Raw genomic sequence first — 16,881 nt, forward strand, 5'->3', positions numbered from 1 at the left:
CTGCCATTTGTGGCATGCTGATTGTGTCAAGATTTCGTTTCAATTTGCGCCGCGATAAGGCGAAACGAGACATAAAAGTAAATTGAAATGCCTGTCGCTGGCATCAACATCAACTGGCCAGGCCAGCAGCTGACAATCACAGGACAGGACAGCACCTGTAACTGTAGCTGTAACTGAGCCACTGCCCCACTACTTGCCCCCACTCCAGCTCAGCTGAGCGTCGTCGTTGCACGTGCAGATGGCAGGAGTTTCAAAAATTTTTAATTGAATTTGCCACTGGCCAGTTGAGTGGGTCGACCTGGCTATATAGCTCTCTATAGTACTCACTGTGCAACGGTATCATGTACTCCATTTCCGAGTCGCTGTCGTCAGCCTCATCCATGGCCAGTTGTTGCCCATCTCTCGATGTTGTTGCTGCTGTTGTTGCTGTGGCAAAGGTGTTCGTACGCAGTGCCATTTCCATGGCACGCAATGCGGGCAGATTGCGGGGCAAGCGGCCAGTCTGCAATGGGAAAATGTTGGCGAAGGAGAGAGTCAAGCGATAGCATATTAAAATTAGACATAAATGGATAAAAACACGTTCGAGTCGGTTTCATTTGGAGACGGCAATTATTAATTGGGACACTGCGAACTCTCCAAAGGCGGGGAGAAAAAAAAAATAGGAAAAAGCAAGACAAATGTCCTTGTGCAGTGCTAAACAAATCATGAAAAAGGATAACACGTACTAAACTGAGCAATGGATATAAATGCGTTTCGCCTGTCTCACCTTTTTGGCAGAGCGACTTTGCTACTTCTACTTTTACTTCACTCTCTTTTTTTCTCATTTTTGTTGTTGTTGTTGTTGTGTGTTGTTGCTTTGTTTTGTTTGCCGCACGAAACTAAACAACACTAACAGCGATAACAACAACTGCAGGGGCAACTAGAAGCTGCCAGAAATCCAATTTCAGCAAGTAGCACGACATAAATTTGTTTGTGCCCCACACACACACACACACATACAGACACGGAAAACGAGGGGGAGATAGATACTCGCATTAAAGCCTTGCTACCGGGTGACCGTCCCAGGGAATTGGTGAATTGGGAACAGGGGGCAATGCTCTGTCCATGTCCAGCAAATGAATTCTGTTAATGCAGACATTACTCGAGCATATTAAAAGTCCAAATGGTCATTTCGTACAGAATTTTATAGCGACTAGCCACACACACACACAGCTAGAGAGACAATGGCATTGGGGCTACAAATAGGCACATTTGTTCCGCCTCCCGCTGACAACAAAACAACAGCAGCACACAACAAAAAAAAAACCAAAAACCCCTTGGACAACCCTCTGGGCTGCAGCCAATGGCCAATGTAGTTAGCAGCCCGGTCATATACGCAGTTTTGTTTACCTTTGCCACGACAATTGCGGTTGACAACAACAACTAGAACAACATTACAAACACACACACAAATACACACATGACTCGCTGGTAGTCTCTTTTTTTTTGCTTCCACATATTTCCCTTGACCGCCCCCATCAGAGGACATTTAGTTTATTTGATGTTGCGAAATGAAAATTGTGACATAAAAGGGACTAACAACATAATTAAGTAGTGTCCAAATGTGCAAATCCAAAAGCATAAAAAACATTTGAAAAATAAAACAGCAGCAACAACAACAACACCAAACAAAATCTAACCAACGAATGCGTTTATGTTCGGCTGCTGCTCGCCGAATGGCACTTAAAGGATTTGAGCCCAGAGCTCAGCTTGAAGTAGGCATTAAGTTATGTTCAAAATGGGGTAGCGAGATCAACTCGGCCACAGTCCACCAGACAGACATTCTACTCTCTCTCGTAGGCCATTTTCAGTTTGTGGTTGTAATTTTTAGTTTTTCCTCGCCACGTGTCGACCGCAAAGGGTCATGATTAGTAGTTGGCTTAGCAAAGGGATATGAGACACACACAGTTGAAATAGAATTGTTAACGACATTAAGCACATTCACATAACTCCAACACAGTCTTAATCGTTGAAAGGGGCGCGTTGTTGTTCATACGCTTTGGATTATCTGAGATCTAACGACGCGGCACTCATTTCATATTTATTAATATTTCGATTTTTGGTACCAACCTGTCAACCTTTAACCATTTTATATAAGTACTATTTATTATGTACTTTTAAAGCTGCCTGTAAACAGGAAGTATATAAAAGATGCGGTTGGCATTTCTTACCATAAGATCATCGCTCTTTCTTTGTTTTTTATAGACCATCTTATTATATAAATGTAGACCAAAGTCTTAAATTTGAAGTAATGGTATATTTTAATAACAATTGTAGTACTGTAGTTCTAACTCGCTTTATTACTGTTATTTACATAAATATATCTCAAACTCGGCTGAAAGTTACTCACGTGCTTATGGATTTTTTTATAATCAGCGATTTTTCAACTCTCTGTAGATTCTCTTGCTCAAAAAGTTTATTCATTGAAGACGTCACTTTCTTTCAAAAGCTGATAACGCTTAAATGTTTAAATGACCTCAATTTAAAATTTCGTGACGCAGTACTAAATTAACAAAATGTCAGACTACTTGATACTTAATTTTTTGTGACGCCACAATTCGCTTTATTAAAAGTAAACAGAATGAATAATATGAGTAATTGAATTGAATATTAAAAATTTCTTATCGATTAAATTAATATGCTAATCAGTATTTTATAATTTCTATAGTCATGTGATTCCAATTCCGTTTTTTTTTTGTCAAAAGAAAAAAATTGGCAAATAGATTGCGTTGATCTTTGCTGGCATTATTATTTATTTTTAGACATCATACTCTGACGACCAATTTCGCTACTCTTAGATTCAGATTAGTTTCTTTTTGATTGTCGTCGGAAACGGTTGTCTATTTCTTGATTAAAAGAACAATTCAAATACTCGCGTGCCATGCAACTGTTCCGGTTGGAGCTGTCGCTCCAGTTGCTGCTAATGTTGCCGATCTTCATTCAGAGCAGTCAGACTATACCATCTGAAACAAAGCCGCTGACTCTTGGATTTATCACCGATGCACAAGAGATGGTCGATTTTGTGCAATCAGATGTTGGCAAATTAATTGAGGAAACGAATAACACAACTAATGTAAACGAAAATCAGAGCAAAGTACTGGAACATCTTAAGAACATTAGCTTACGAGTTGATCAACTCGAAGAACGCTATGCAAACATTTCGAGGAAAATCAACAGCTCTGTTGTTGATTATAGTAAAGAGGGAACTTATAGACATCCAATTGAAAGTATTGTCTACGAAATGGCTCGAATGTCCAAGTTCTTACCACCAGTGGAAAACTTGCAAAGCTACGATATCTCCACACTCAAATCATTTACTGAGGCCCGGCCTGATTACACTATTCCTGGAAAAAAATTAAATAAAAAATTTTATTCCGGAGTGGTTATATCTCAGCCAAATTACAAACAATTCGGAAAATCGGTTAAGTATATGTTTACTACCGAACAGATGTACCAACTACAATTCTTTCCACAACATTATGTCTACGGATTGTATATAGACCGTGCGATATACGAATTGAAGGCATATATTCTGATAGAGTACTCGTTGGTAGCTCATCGAATTGCTGGCGAAAATGTTAATTACGAAAGGATGGCATTTCGATTCAACTACAGGAGGAGAACGGAAAATAATTACTATTTATTTCAAAATGCGCTTGAATACATGGATGCTCGACTTTGGCGCAATGATCCCCCGAAGCACATTGCCAAAGTGACTTACGACGAGATAACAAATCTCATTATAGGCTACGTTGAGAACGTTGTGAATCTAAACAAAGATGGAAGCTGCGAAGAAAGTTGCTCTCACCACAAGCACGCAATCTATGAGGATTGCTACGACAAAGATGAATTTTGTTCAAAACAACCTCAATGCTTGGGTGGCATACACGACTGTCAGTTTGTCGACGAAGACATGAATGTGTGTCAATCGCAGGGAAACAGCACTCGTCGCTATGAGTACATTGAATATGACAATGGACGGGTTTTCGGAGAACGAAAGGATTGTCAGCATAGAATTCATAAAGTGGAAAGCTGGAAGAGATGGCTTATCTATAATTGCGACTATTGTTTCTGTCTATGTGATCAAAAGTTCAACTCTGATCGCTACTTTAATCTTCGCAAAACTAAGTCGGACATCACAGACAACAAGGTGGTGACGGGTGTGAGGTTCGTGAAGAAGAATCGCATATTCCATTTGCAGATTCAACAGGGACTGTTGTTGCCCCGTGGCGGTATCGATGAATCAACACTGGAGTGGAAACCCGTTGATGATTACGAACTCACGGATCCCAATGTTGAAGCGGGAACAGATTATCATGTGCTTAGCTACGAGAATCGCGCCTTAAATCTGGATCAAATTTCCCACCAAAGAGACCCAACCGTTATAGTAACTGGCGTAGCTTTCGGAACGTTGGTTGATCATCTGAATCTTCAAGTGCATTTCACTCAATTCGATTACGAAAAGGGAGAATTAATTGCCGACGAGGAGTATTGGCAATGGAAAATAAATACTAACCGAACAAAGGTGAATCTGAACAATTTGGATGTGCCGACACGATCTGAAGTGAGCTCAGAACCATTGACGGAATTTGGCGAGTTTGTAGAATTTACCAACACAGGAATAGACAAGGATGCAGCACAGACGACAATTCCGTTTATTGATATACAGGATGTAGTGTCGCTTGTTCCGATGCCTTTGTCTGGCATTGGCCTCTTCTATAAAGGCACTCCCGGATATGGTGGCTATGTGGCACCCAGAATCCTCAATTTCGATTATTCGAAATATATTCCCTTACCATACCATCCTACGGATTGGACGTTTGACAAACATGGTTAAATAAGTGTCATCTTAGCTATGTTTCATGCTAATATATATTTTTAAAAAATTTACTCTGCATATTGACAACACTATAATTAGTTGTATTTCAAATTTAGTTCATGTAGTTTATTTGGTTTTCAAGATTACCTCGACATGCTGATAAGAATATTCTACTCGTGTGTTGTTGTTAATATTTTGGCTTGATTTGCCATATTTTCTATGTACATCATTTGTTTTACTCAAAATCATTCTGTGTCAAATAATAAAATCTTTACAACAAAAAAAAACATGAATTGTTTAAATAATTGGATTTTATCCATATAGGTGATATACGAAAAAGGAAGTCGTTGATAATAAAGACTGTACAATTAATAAATCTCTTTACTTGTGAGCTCTCATCATCTACAATTTGATTGAGGTATTAGTCATGCGATTGAAAAAAAACATGAGTTGATCTTTGCCCACTTAACTTTTTCTTTGCATTATTTATACAATTTATACAATTTGTTGTCGTCTTTGTGTGAATTAGTGAACAATATTAGTAATAAGCAGCTCACATTTGCGGTTTTACTGCACTTGCTGCTGGCGTTACAGTTCTTTAGTCTGTCTAGTCAATCAATATCGTCTTTGTGAACACAGGAATTAACGAAGATTCAGCAGAAACAACAATTCCATATATTCATGAGCAGGATGTCGTGTCGATTCATACGATGCCTTTTAGGTAGCGTTGGCCTCTTCTATAAAAGCAGTTTTGGCTGTGGTACCTACGTGACACCTCACATTGACAATCATGAACTTACGAATCGTATTCCCACAATTTTTGTTAATTTAGCAAATTTCTGGCTGTTGTTTTGCGGCAAATATAGTTTTATTAAGATTGTACAATTGAAGCAATATTTTTTATAAAAATCATAATTCAAATAATTATAATTTAATTTTTTCATCACCGATTGACAAGTTGATAACTTCTTCATAGACGACCTAGTCATCATCTTCCGTGAACACAGCCGTGCTGGGTGAATACGCCTGATTTATGGATGCCCGTCTTGAGGAATTGTACTGCACTGGAGTCATCGGCGAATACATTGGTGAAGTCAACGAGTAGCTCGGAGTACTTGGACTGTAACTCGGTGATACAGGTGTGTAGTTTGGTTTAGTTGGCGAATAACGAGTCGATTTTTTCGACTTTTTGGCTTGCGATTTTTGTGTATTGGGCGTGTAGGATGGTGTTGTTAGCGAATAACTTGGTGATGTTGGTGAGTAACGTGGTGATGTTGGTGAGTAACTTGGCGATGTTGACGAGTAACTTGGCGATGTTGACGAGTAATTCGGTGATATTGGCGAGTAATTCGGTGATATTGGCGAGTAATTCGGCGATATTGGCGAATAAATTGGCGATGATGGCGAGTAACTTGGCGATGTTGGCGTATATTTGAGCTTTTTCGGTTTGTAATTGGGCGCATTCGGCGTGTAATTTGGTGAAGATGGCGAGTAGGTAGGCGAGGTAAGCGAATATTCTGGTGATCCTGACGAACTTGGCGATTTATAAATCGGTGAATAAATGGGCGATGTCAAGTAACTGGGTGACGATGGCGAATATGATTTTGAAGCGCGTGTATAACTTGGCGACGAGGGCGAGTACGACGGCGATGTTGGCGAATATTGCGGCGACACTGGCGTAAAGTTCGGAGACGATACTGAATACGTTGGCGATATGGGTGAATAAACTTGTGGAGCGGGCGAGTAAGACGGCGACACTGGCGAGTACGATGGACTCGTCGGCGAGTACGATGGTGATATTGGTGAATACACACCGGTGCCCGCACTTGTTGGCGAGTACAGCGGCGAAGTGGGCGAGTACAAGGGCGAAGTGGGCGAGTACAAGGGCGAGGTGGGCGAATAACCATATGGCGAAGGTGAATAGCTCGTCGACAGTGGATTATAACTCGGCGTCACACAGCTCGGACTCGTTGCTGCAAACTGTGGCGATGTGGGTGAATAGTGTGACGGTGCATAGCTCGGTGAGGTGATTGCATAGCTGGGCGATGTTATCGCATGCAAGGGCGACATAGCGAGCGAGTTGGCGTGATATGAAGACATCGCTGGCGAATCAACATGATACGGTGACATTGATGGCGAACTCGGCGATAGGCTACCATAAGCTGGAGACCAGCATGGCGAAAAAGCCGCTGCCTCCGAGGCAGCTGAGGGGGAAAAACACAGACCTCCCGGTGTTAAGGTACCCATCTGGCGAGGCGTGGCCAAGTAAATTGCCGACATGCACTGCATCAAAGGTGTCGTGGCCGGCGACATGCCGGGCGAGAAAGCGCCGCAAGGAAAGTGAGAGTTAACGGCACCACCAAGGCCGTCGATGAGATTCGGAACGACAATGCCATACACACACTTCTCGGCATCCAGCAGCAGATCAAAGCAACCGGTGCCCATTTTAGGCATCTGTCCCATAATAATGTTCTCGGAAACGCCTCGCATCGGATCGCTTTCGGCATGGGCCGCAGCATCCAAGAGCACATCGACGGTTTCCTCAAAGGAGCAGCGCATCAAAGCGCCGGTGTCCTGTCGATTGATGCCGTGCCGGGTGATAGCCATCAAGTGTCCCTTGGCAGTCATCACATCGCAAAGCAACGCCAGGTGGCGATAGTTAACATAGAGGCCATAGAACTGCAGCACAGCGTTCATCTCCTTTTCGACAGACTTGCGCACCGCCTCAATGCCCAACACTTGGAATATTTCGCAAATATCATTGGAGTATGTACGAACTGGGTCCACATCGCGCTCGGACAGCACTTTCATCAATGCTGTGCCATCAGTTTCCAGCAGCCATTCACCAATGGCTCTGAACTCACCCGATTCCGTGATAATAATGCGCTTTTTGCTATCGGTTTGCGGCAGATGCATGTACACCTTGCTAATGGCCTCGATGCCCTGCAGCGTCATGTCCGCCAGCATGTTGCCCTCGATGCAACGCAAGAACATGTCGTCTTCCATTTTATCAATAGCATCCTCATCGTCCACAAATTTGCCATCCTCATTGTTCATGATACGTATGCGCAGCACCAGAGTGTCGGCATTGTCATCGTTGAAAATGCAATTGAGATCATCGCCAAATCCCATTGTGATCTTCTCTGCAATCAATTCCATCGTCAGCTTCTTGTCCGTCATGCGCTTGCGATCGAGCTCGAGACGCAGCAGCCAAGGCGAAATACGATTTGGATTAAAGTCGGGCATTTCGTAGTAGATATTGACAAACTCCTGATCCTCGGGAATCACCGTATTCTTCGGATCTGGATCATAGTAAATGGCTGTGTTGGCCGTCATCTTGCGCAACGATGTATGTTCTAGACGACACAACACATTCTTCGCCTTCTCGGCTTCACGAGCTGCACCGCCTCTGAGGAAAACTGTGAGCGAAGGTGCTTTCGGTTTCTTCGAGATGTTGATGATCTCCTTTAGTCTGGGCACCCCCAGCGTTACGTTCTTCGAAGAGACACCGGCAAAATGAAAGGTGTTCAGAGTCATTTGTGTGGCCGGTTCGCCTAAACTTTGCGCAGCCAAGGCGCCAACCATTTCACCAGGATTGGCCTGAGCCTGCTGAAAGCGTGTCTCAATCTCACCTATGAGCCACTCAAAGGCTTCCTGCGACAGGCGAAACTCCTCGGTGACAAACTTGGAACAGAGCGTCGAACGAACGAGGCATTGAAACAATAGTGTGGCATTTTCATTCGCCTGCTTTGAGATGCGATCCTTGCCGGACACAATCACACAACGTTCAAGCAGCTCCCGAACTCCCTTGATCACACGCAGTGGCGACAAATCTGTTGGCAATCGCTTGTTGACGTGAAAGATCTTCTGTACATTCCAGATCATGCGCTGCAGATTGCAGGGTAACACCACCTTCGAGTCGCCATTAGGAAAAATGCTGCGCAGATCTTCGCGATCCGACATTAGTTTCTCCCACTCCGCTTCCAGTTCCTGTATGGCATCAGTGCTGTCGCTCATCTCCTTGATGACTTCATCCGTAAACACCTTGCGCATGTAAGGCTCTTTGGACGAGTCGAATTTGTAGCGCTTCTCAAACACCTTGTTCGACAGCTTCACCGTGGGCAAGTTCTGGAATTCCACCAGCTCGCCACAGAGTCCATCTTCGCCATAGCGCAACTGAATGAGCTGTCCAACAGAGTTGCGCACTGTGCCATCATAGCTGACCATCACCGATTCCATCGCTTTAATCAAACGTCGCTGAATATAACCAGTTTCTGCCGTCTTCACAGCCGTATCGATGAGACCTTCACGACCGCCCATGGCATGAAAATAGAATTCCGATGGCGTCAATCCACCAAGATACGAGTTCTCCACGAAACCGCGCGCCTCCGGACCGCTATCGTTTTTTATGAAATGCGGCAGCGTGCGCTTCTTGAATCCATAAGGTATTCTCTGGCCCTCCACATTCTGCTGACCCACACACGCAATGACCTGCGAGATATTAATGTTGGATCCCTTGGAGCCCGACAGCACCATGGCCTTCAGATTATTGTGTTCGGTCAAGGATTTCTTCGCAGAACCGCCGGTCTTGTCACGCGCATCGTTTAGAATGCGATTTACCATGTTCTCAAACGTTTGAAGCAATGTGTTGCCAGGCGTCGGCTCTAGGTACATGTTGTGTGCCTTCTCGATGACACGAACCACATCATCCTTTGCCTTTCGAATGGTGTGCAGAATCTCCGCGTAGGTCTGCGGATCGGCAATGGTGTCGCCAATGCCAATACTATGCCCTTCGTACAACAGCCAATTGTTGATGACCGTCTGAATGTTGCCATAGAAACGACCCGCAATTTCATGGCCCAGCTCCAGGAAACAAACATGCAGTAGGGACCCCGCCGAAGCACCCAGTGTTCGCTTGCAAAGTATGCCCATGATGAGCTCACCATGCTCCACCATGACCTTAGTGTCGCCAGGCGATATCCACTTGTAGGGACCGTCGTCTTCGTCATCGGGATGCGTGGAATGTGTACGTATCATGTTTACATTACCGGGAATAATCAGCGTGAAGAGCTGTTTGCCCGTCCACAAGGGAGTCGGCTTTAGGATGCTGGGGATCGGTACTTTGCCATTCCAGGTTGGCAGAAACATGAGCAAATTCATCATCTGCTCATGGGTGAGGAACACATCCCGCTTGGTCATCTTACGCACCGCTGTCAATGTGTCCTGCACAATGCCCATGACGGGTTTGTTCGCCTGCGGTGTAATAATCTGTCGCGGCGTAATGTGTATGTTCTCCACTTCGGCACGCGTCTCCATCGATTGTGGGACATGTAGATTCATCTCGTCGCCATCAAAGTCAGCATTGTAGGGCGAGGTGCAGGAGAGATTCATGCGAAATGTGGACCAGGGCAGTACCTTGACACGATGCCCCATCATGCTCATCTTGTGCAGCGTCGGCTGGCGATTAAAGATGACCAGATCGTCGTCGCGCAAATGTCGCTCCACCTTGTAGCCGATCTGCAGATGCAGATCCGATTTCTTGGGATGGAAACGTAAATCGATTCGATCGCCGTTGTCGCGTATAATGTACTTGGCACCAGGATATTGGGAATGACCACGTTGCACCATCTCCTGCAGTCGATCTACGTTGAAAGGCGTCACCAGCTCGGGGAAGGTGAGATTCTGGGCAATAGAACGCGGTACGCCCACTTGATCGATGCGCAAATTGGGATCCGGAGTGATGACAGTTCGTGCCGAGAAGTCCACACGTTTGCCCATCAGATTTCCACGTATGCGACCCTCCTTACCCTTAAGACGAGCCTTCAGAGCTTTGAGCGGTTTGCCGGACTTTTGCATAGCACGGGGCATCCCGGGCATTTCGTTGTCCACCAGTGTAGCCACATGGAACTGCAACATCTTGATGCTATCGAGTATGACATGCGGAGCAGCTCCCGTTGACTCGTTCTTCTTCAGCTGATTGTTCGCCTTGATGATGTCCGCCAGGTTGTGCGTTAAATCGTCTTTATTCCTGGCCGAACCGAACATAACGACTGTGGGACGCACGGCCAACGGTGGCACAGGCAACACACTGACAATCATCCAGTCGGGACGCGCGTACTTAGGATCCATGCCTAGCACGAAACACTCCTCGTCGGTGATATGCCTAAGTATCTCCCAAACACGCTCGGCCGACAATTGCATCTTTTTCTCCTGTGTGTCCTCGTTGACATGCTTCCACTCGGCAGTGAGATCCAGTCCTGAGCGGCGTATTATGGGTTGATAGTGTCCACAGCCATCGTGTCCAGTCTGGTTGTTCGGCATCGCCGTATTATCGCGATTCACTTCCATTTCGCCGCCACCCTCGCAAATACTTTTACCCTTGCACAATTCGTAGATGTGGGCAAAACGCTTGCGCGGTTGTCCCTTCGACTTAATGACAATTTCCTTGATCTTGGGATTGTGTGGCGACACAAGCAACTTGGAGCAGTAAAAGCACACGCAGCGCAGTATCTTGATCGTCTTCGCAATAAAGCCAATGTGAAACACAGGCTTGGTCAGCTCAATGTGCCCGAAATGTCCGGGACACTCGGTCATGTTGCCGGAACAAGTCTGACAACGTGTATTGCGATCAAGGACGCCCTGACGCGGATCCATGAGGCCACCAAGCTTGGGACGGCCACCGGACATTGTCTCGGCAAACATCAGACCACCTTCGGTCACCGACATGCGACGTATTTCATCGGGTGACAAAATACCAAACTGCACACGCCGCACTTGACGCACTGGCGCCTTGGAGTCCGAGGTGTTGCTCATTATTAATACGAATCACACACTTAGAATTGAGATAGAAGTTGCAAATTTCTTTAACAGTTTGTCACGTCAAAAATTAATTTCCTCGCGTGTTCTTCAAAAATTAAAATAAAATAATTTGTAACCTCAATTATTTCAGATATTAATACAGCACGACACACGGTTTAATTGAGAGTCATTCCGTTTTTTTCGGAATGTAGGCAACGAAACGATGAAACTGGCTTACTTTGATTAGAAATAGAAAATTGTTGTTCTTTTTCGCGTAAAAGCTTGAGTCAAAAGATTTCAGCTAATGACTCTGCAATTTTAGGACATTTCTAATTGTCAAAACAGAATTGATTTTCTATTAATCGATTACTCCAAATTAGGGTTACAACAAACATGAAAAAAAGGTGCAACCACTTGATTCTTAGTATTGCCATTTTTGATTTTTTTTTTGTTTTTACTTAACTTACAAAGAGTTGTAATATATCATAAAGCGATTTTTTCTGTTAAATCATAAAAATTTAAAAATTATTTTAAATTGTATTTCAAGAGAGAGATATCTTGCTGGATTAGATACTAATCAAAGGCACCGAAAATTGCCTTTGGATTGCTTTGAATGCTTCAGAATATTTATATATTTTTTAAATATTTGTTTTTGTATAGAGAATATTTATAAATCTGTATGTCTGTATGTACATACATAAAATTGTTCTTTTTCGCGTAAGTATCGTAAAATATCTCTCAAAAGCTTCAGTCAAAGGATTTCAGCTAATGACTATGCAATTTTTTGACATTTCTAATTGTCAAAACAGAATTGATTTTCTATTAATCGATTACTCCAAATTAGGGTTACAACAAGCAAGAAAAAAGGTGCAACCACTTGATTCTTAGTATTGCCATTTTTGATTTTTTTTTGTTTTTACTCAACTTACAAAGAGTTGGCAAGGCTTTTTTCAATAGCGACTTTTTCTGTTATACCATAAAAAAAAACTTAAAAATTATTTTAAATTGTATTTCAAGAGAGAAATAGCTTGCTGGATTAGATACTAATCAAAGGCACCGAAAATTGCCTTTGGATTGCTTTGAATGCTTCAGAATATTTATATATTTTTTAAATATTTGTTTTTGTATAGAGAATATTTATAAATCTGTATGTCTGTATGTACATACATAAATCTTTTAGAGCCGTTGGCATATCGTTCTGTGGCTTTCTTTGGTTCAATTTAGTTGCTCGTTTTTTGAGTATTTGATTTCATTTTCTGCGTCCGCCTCTGTTTGCTGTGAGCTGTGTATGTGTATGTGTATGTGTATGGTACGAGTATAAGCCTGTACTGAGAGTGTGTGCACTGTATACTGTGTACAGTTTTTTAATAAAAACAAATTCAGCGGACAGCCTGCGGCGAACATGGCAAGCAAAATTAAATTATTTCGTTGTTTTGTGCCACGCTCCTTACACTGAGATCTGGACGGCGAACGCTTTATCATTTCTTGTTGCTGTTGACAGGAATATGTGGAGCGGTGGCAACGAAGACGATAACGGAGCGGGGCATGGTGGGGTTTAGAGGGGAGACGACGACGACGACGACTATACAGGCATTTGACAGGCCTGTCAGCCAAAACTGTGCAGAGAGTGAGAAAGAGAAGGGATGGAGGGGAAACACGCGTCGTGCGAATCCGCTGACTTGTTTGTAATTTTGTAATTTAATGACCAACAGACATATCAAATATGCATGTCGTTGTCGGGGCTGAGACTCTGACTGTGTGGAAGTGAGGAGGAAGTGGGATTGTGGATTTATCTTTGTGTCATAACTCGGATTGTTGAATATTTTTTGATGAAAATTCTTTGACGAGTCGAGGTTTCACTTTACAGTCGCACGACCCAATTTCAACTTTCAACTTAACACATTTTTATTTTTTTGTACAGCAGAATTCATTTCCGAAATGCGAATTGCGAATGGGAATCTGTTGCTGCTGCTGCTGCATACATTTTAGGCATACACAGAGTCATCATTAAGTCATCTCATTGTATGCAAATTGCTCATTACAATGGACGCACTTTAATGATGGCGCTTTTACGACGCCCCGAATCGACTCCCCATCGACCTTCACAAATGCGATGCGCAAATATTGCAAATTGCCTGTCAATAATATGGAAATTGCAGAAATTGCAACCATCAAAGGATTAAAGTTTTAATAAAAAAAATGTGCGTACGTTGCAGTTTACATATACACGTTATTGTTTGTGTGTGTGTGTGTGTGTGTGTGTGTGTGTGTGTGTGTGTGTGTGTGTGTGTGTGTGCGTGCGTGAGAGACAGAGAGTGTATTTATATTTATATATGCAAGTTTGTCCAACTGTCAAGGCGTCTGTGGCCTGTTGTTCCCCTTCATGGGGCTATGACATGTGACGTGATTTCCACGCTGCGTGTCGATGTTGTTGCAGTTGTTGTTATTGCATATTGCGCCGCACTTCCGTTTCCTGGCGGCGGCACTGCGTTTCTTTTGCATAATAGACGTTGATTAATGACGCACCAAAGGACAGGTAAAAGTGAATGCAATACATTATTTATGAGCAAGGTTGCATAATTAGCGACGCGCCAAAATAGCCAGCGAAAATTATTAACGTTCATGCAAAATGAACAATGGATGGGGCCCCTAAGGCGTAATCGACAATGCGATGCAATGATATTTGTTGTTGCTGTTGCTGTTGCTGTTGCTGTTGTTGTTGTTGCTGTTGTTACTCGGCTCGGTTTGCTTTGACAGTTGCCATTTGCCAATTGGTATGCAGAGCGAACGCGCAATGGCCCAGCCCCATAAATTAGCCAGCGCCTCTCTCTCTCAGTTCAAACCCCTCTTTCAGCTGCAGCTCACACATCACTCAGAGCTGCTGAAGCCAGCCAGATTGCTATGCAGGCCCAAAAGCAGAAAGACACGCCAACGGCATCAATCGGCAAAAGTGCAGAGCAATGAAGGACACAGCACGCAGCACAAGGAGCACAGAGAACGGGGAACGGAGAACGGAGCTCGGAAGTGGCATAGCAGCCGGGCCGGAAAGACACGCAACATTGCATATTGGGAGCACACGGAGCGTATGAGCAATGCCAAATGTTGCCAGGCAAGTGCGGTCTAAGCCTCAGCCTAAAGCAATGACCCCGCATTCCCCACTTTCCCTCCACCTTCCTCCTCTGTCACCCCACTCACTCTTTGGTTTATCGCAGTCTTCTAGTTGCCTACTTTCGACTGGCGACTGGCAACGATATCGCTCATAATTTCCAATTCGCATATTGCGGCTTGCAGGCGGCCGGACAAACAAACACACACACACACACACACACACACACACACACACACACACACACACACACTTATGTACACGCTCACACACACACACTGAGAGAGTGAACCGTACTCATCTGCATTGTCTCTGCTAAATTCTGCATATCCTGTCATTGCATGCTATCCCGATTGTGTTTTATTCGTAGACAATATACAACTTTTCTTCCAGTCCCGTCATGTGTAGACACAAGATGCGAAAAGACTTTCTCACTTCGTTTTGCCGTATATGCGGAACTGATTATCTACAAGACTCGTCGAGTATAAATTCTTGCCAAAGGGAAATTTAAATTTCCCTCGGCTGCGCTGGCGGAATTTGTACTCGACGTTTCTTGTAGAAAATATGCGGTGCAGCTCTTGCCGAAAATCTGTGCTTAGATTCTAGTGCGTAGTTCGGAATATGCAAAATAAAAATACGCTCAAAAATATATGCAGTAAATAAAATGTTTATTGTACTTCAAATTAAATGTATTTAAACTAAAACAATGAGTACTTAAAATTATATATTATCTAAACAGTTTTACTTATAACTAAATAAACTAATAGCTAAAAGAAAAAACTAATTTATTTCGCCGTTTTCTATATTCTTCGCCATGGACAATGCATTGTAGTTTCTATTTTTGTCATCCAACATAGCTCTTTCGTGGTCCTTAAAACTGTAAATATAAATACAAATATATTTCTTAATTTAAATCAGATTAGAATAGAAGTTTAAAAGTATTAACAACTTACCTCTTATTGTTTTATAAAAGACGCGCAGGAAAAAATCAACTTTCTTGTTCAGCACTCACAAAACAAATGACGCATGATACACAAAATTGCACATGTTCGAGAAAAGTAGGCGTTAGGGAAATTACGCGTTGCGCTAAGAGGGCGCGTACACCAGACTCAATGCAAGAAGCATTCTACAAGACGATTCATCTAACGATCTGCATAAAATTCTTGCAGTCTCGGTCTTGGCATGACACGAAACACAATTGGGATGTCCCAGCCTGCTTGCTCTCTGTTCCAGTTAAGTATGCGTTGCATGCCAATACACCAAGTTTCACCCCGTTTTAGGGTTCTCTGTGTTCTTTCAACTCCGACAACAAGCGACTGCTGTTTTATAGGCTCATAAAAACTTCACAGACAATTTTCCTATATCAATCCAATGGAATTTATTAGTCACAGGTACGCAAAGACCGCAAATTTACTTCGTTTCGTTTTCGTTTTTTGCTTTTCGCATTCAACAAGAATGTTTTCTTTTACATTGCTTGACAATTGAAGATGTCAGGCAAAGTATAAGTTGGCTAATATTTAATGATTTTATATTATCGCTACACTCAATAGATTTATGTTATAACAAAAGAATATAATATTTTTTAAAATGCTTAAACAGTTTATAGAATGATTCAGTATATTAAGCTTTAATAGGTTACTCAAATGAAGTGCTTCATAAAACCAAACTTTAACCATTGAAATTCCCAGAATTTCACAGACGGCGAGCAAATGCAATGCCAGACTGTTTGCAACTATTAATCGCATCCAACTAATTGGCTAATAATTGACAGTTTGACGGTTTTGCTAATTTGTTTATGCATGTTATGCTGTCAAAAACTTTTACCATACTTTTTTCTTTTACTTCACCAGCTACGCGACGGTCACTAAAAAGCAGCAGCTCAACAATCAACACAACAACAAAAAAAAGTACTCATATTACTGACAGTAGCAGCAGAAGTGAGAACTAGATAAAAGTTGCTCTACAAACCGCAAGCATCCATTGAAAACTAGCACTAAAATGGGTAAGTCTATTAAAATTGTGATAATATGCTTGATAATATAAATCGAAAATACGTAATTTGATTATATTTATGCTTTATTTTCGGAATTAATTGTCTCTCTATTATGAGATGTAGAAG

At 42.8% G+C, this 16,881-nt stretch overlaps 3 protein-coding genes across 3 annotated transcripts in view; 1 reads left to right on the plus strand and 2 right to left on the minus strand.

Annotated features, from left to right (window-relative positions):
• LOC117576764 (cytotoxic granule associated RNA binding protein TIA1) overlaps nt 1–2,508 on the minus strand; it is a 49,190-nt gene extending 46,682 nt beyond the window's left edge. Inside the window, exons 1-2 of the mRNA XM_052007437.1 lie at nt 2,390–2,508; nt 328–502 (exon numbers count right to left, since the gene is read on the minus strand). Coding sequence (XP_051863397.1) covers nt 328–463 — 136 coding nt within the window. The 5' untranslated portion in view covers nt 464–502; nt 2,390–2,508. The remainder of the gene's footprint in view (nt 1–327; nt 503–2,389) is intronic.
• Nucleotides 2,509–2,870: 362 nt separating this feature from the next.
• LOC117576753 (uncharacterized) lies at nt 2,871–4,895 on the plus strand. The gene has a single exon (XM_034261786.2). The coding sequence runs from the start codon at nt 2,921–2,923 to the stop codon at nt 4,874–4,876; it is 1,956 nt and encodes a 651-aa protein (XP_034117677.1). The 5' UTR covers nt 2,871–2,920; the 3' UTR covers nt 4,877–4,895.
• A 792-nt stretch (nt 4,896–5,687) lies between these two features.
• LOC117576763 (DNA-directed RNA polymerase II subunit RPB1-like) lies at nt 5,688–11,811 on the minus strand. The gene has a single exon (XM_034261809.2). The coding sequence runs from the start codon at nt 11,669–11,671 to the stop codon at nt 5,840–5,842; it is 5,832 nt and encodes a 1,943-aa protein (XP_034117700.1). The 5' UTR covers nt 11,672–11,811; the 3' UTR covers nt 5,688–5,839.
• Between the last annotated feature and the right edge of the window lie 5,070 nt (nt 11,812–16,881).

The sequence above is a fragment of the Drosophila albomicans genome, chromosome 2R (assembly GCF_009650485.2).
Source record: "Drosophila albomicans strain 15112-1751.03 chromosome 2R, ASM965048v2, whole genome shotgun sequence".
NCBI classification, from domain to species: Eukaryota; Metazoa; Arthropoda; class Insecta; order Diptera; family Drosophilidae; genus Drosophila; species Drosophila albomicans.

Excerpts from the sequence above, each read along its gene's own strand:
- LOC117576753 (XM_034261786.2), top strand. The coding sequence starts at position 2,921 with ATGCAACTGTTCCGGTTGGAGCTGTCGCTCCAGTTGCTGCTAATGTTG.
- LOC117576763 (XM_034261809.2), bottom strand. The coding sequence starts at position 11,671 with ATGAGCAACACCTCGGACTCCAAGGCGCCAGTGCGTCAAGTGCGGCGT.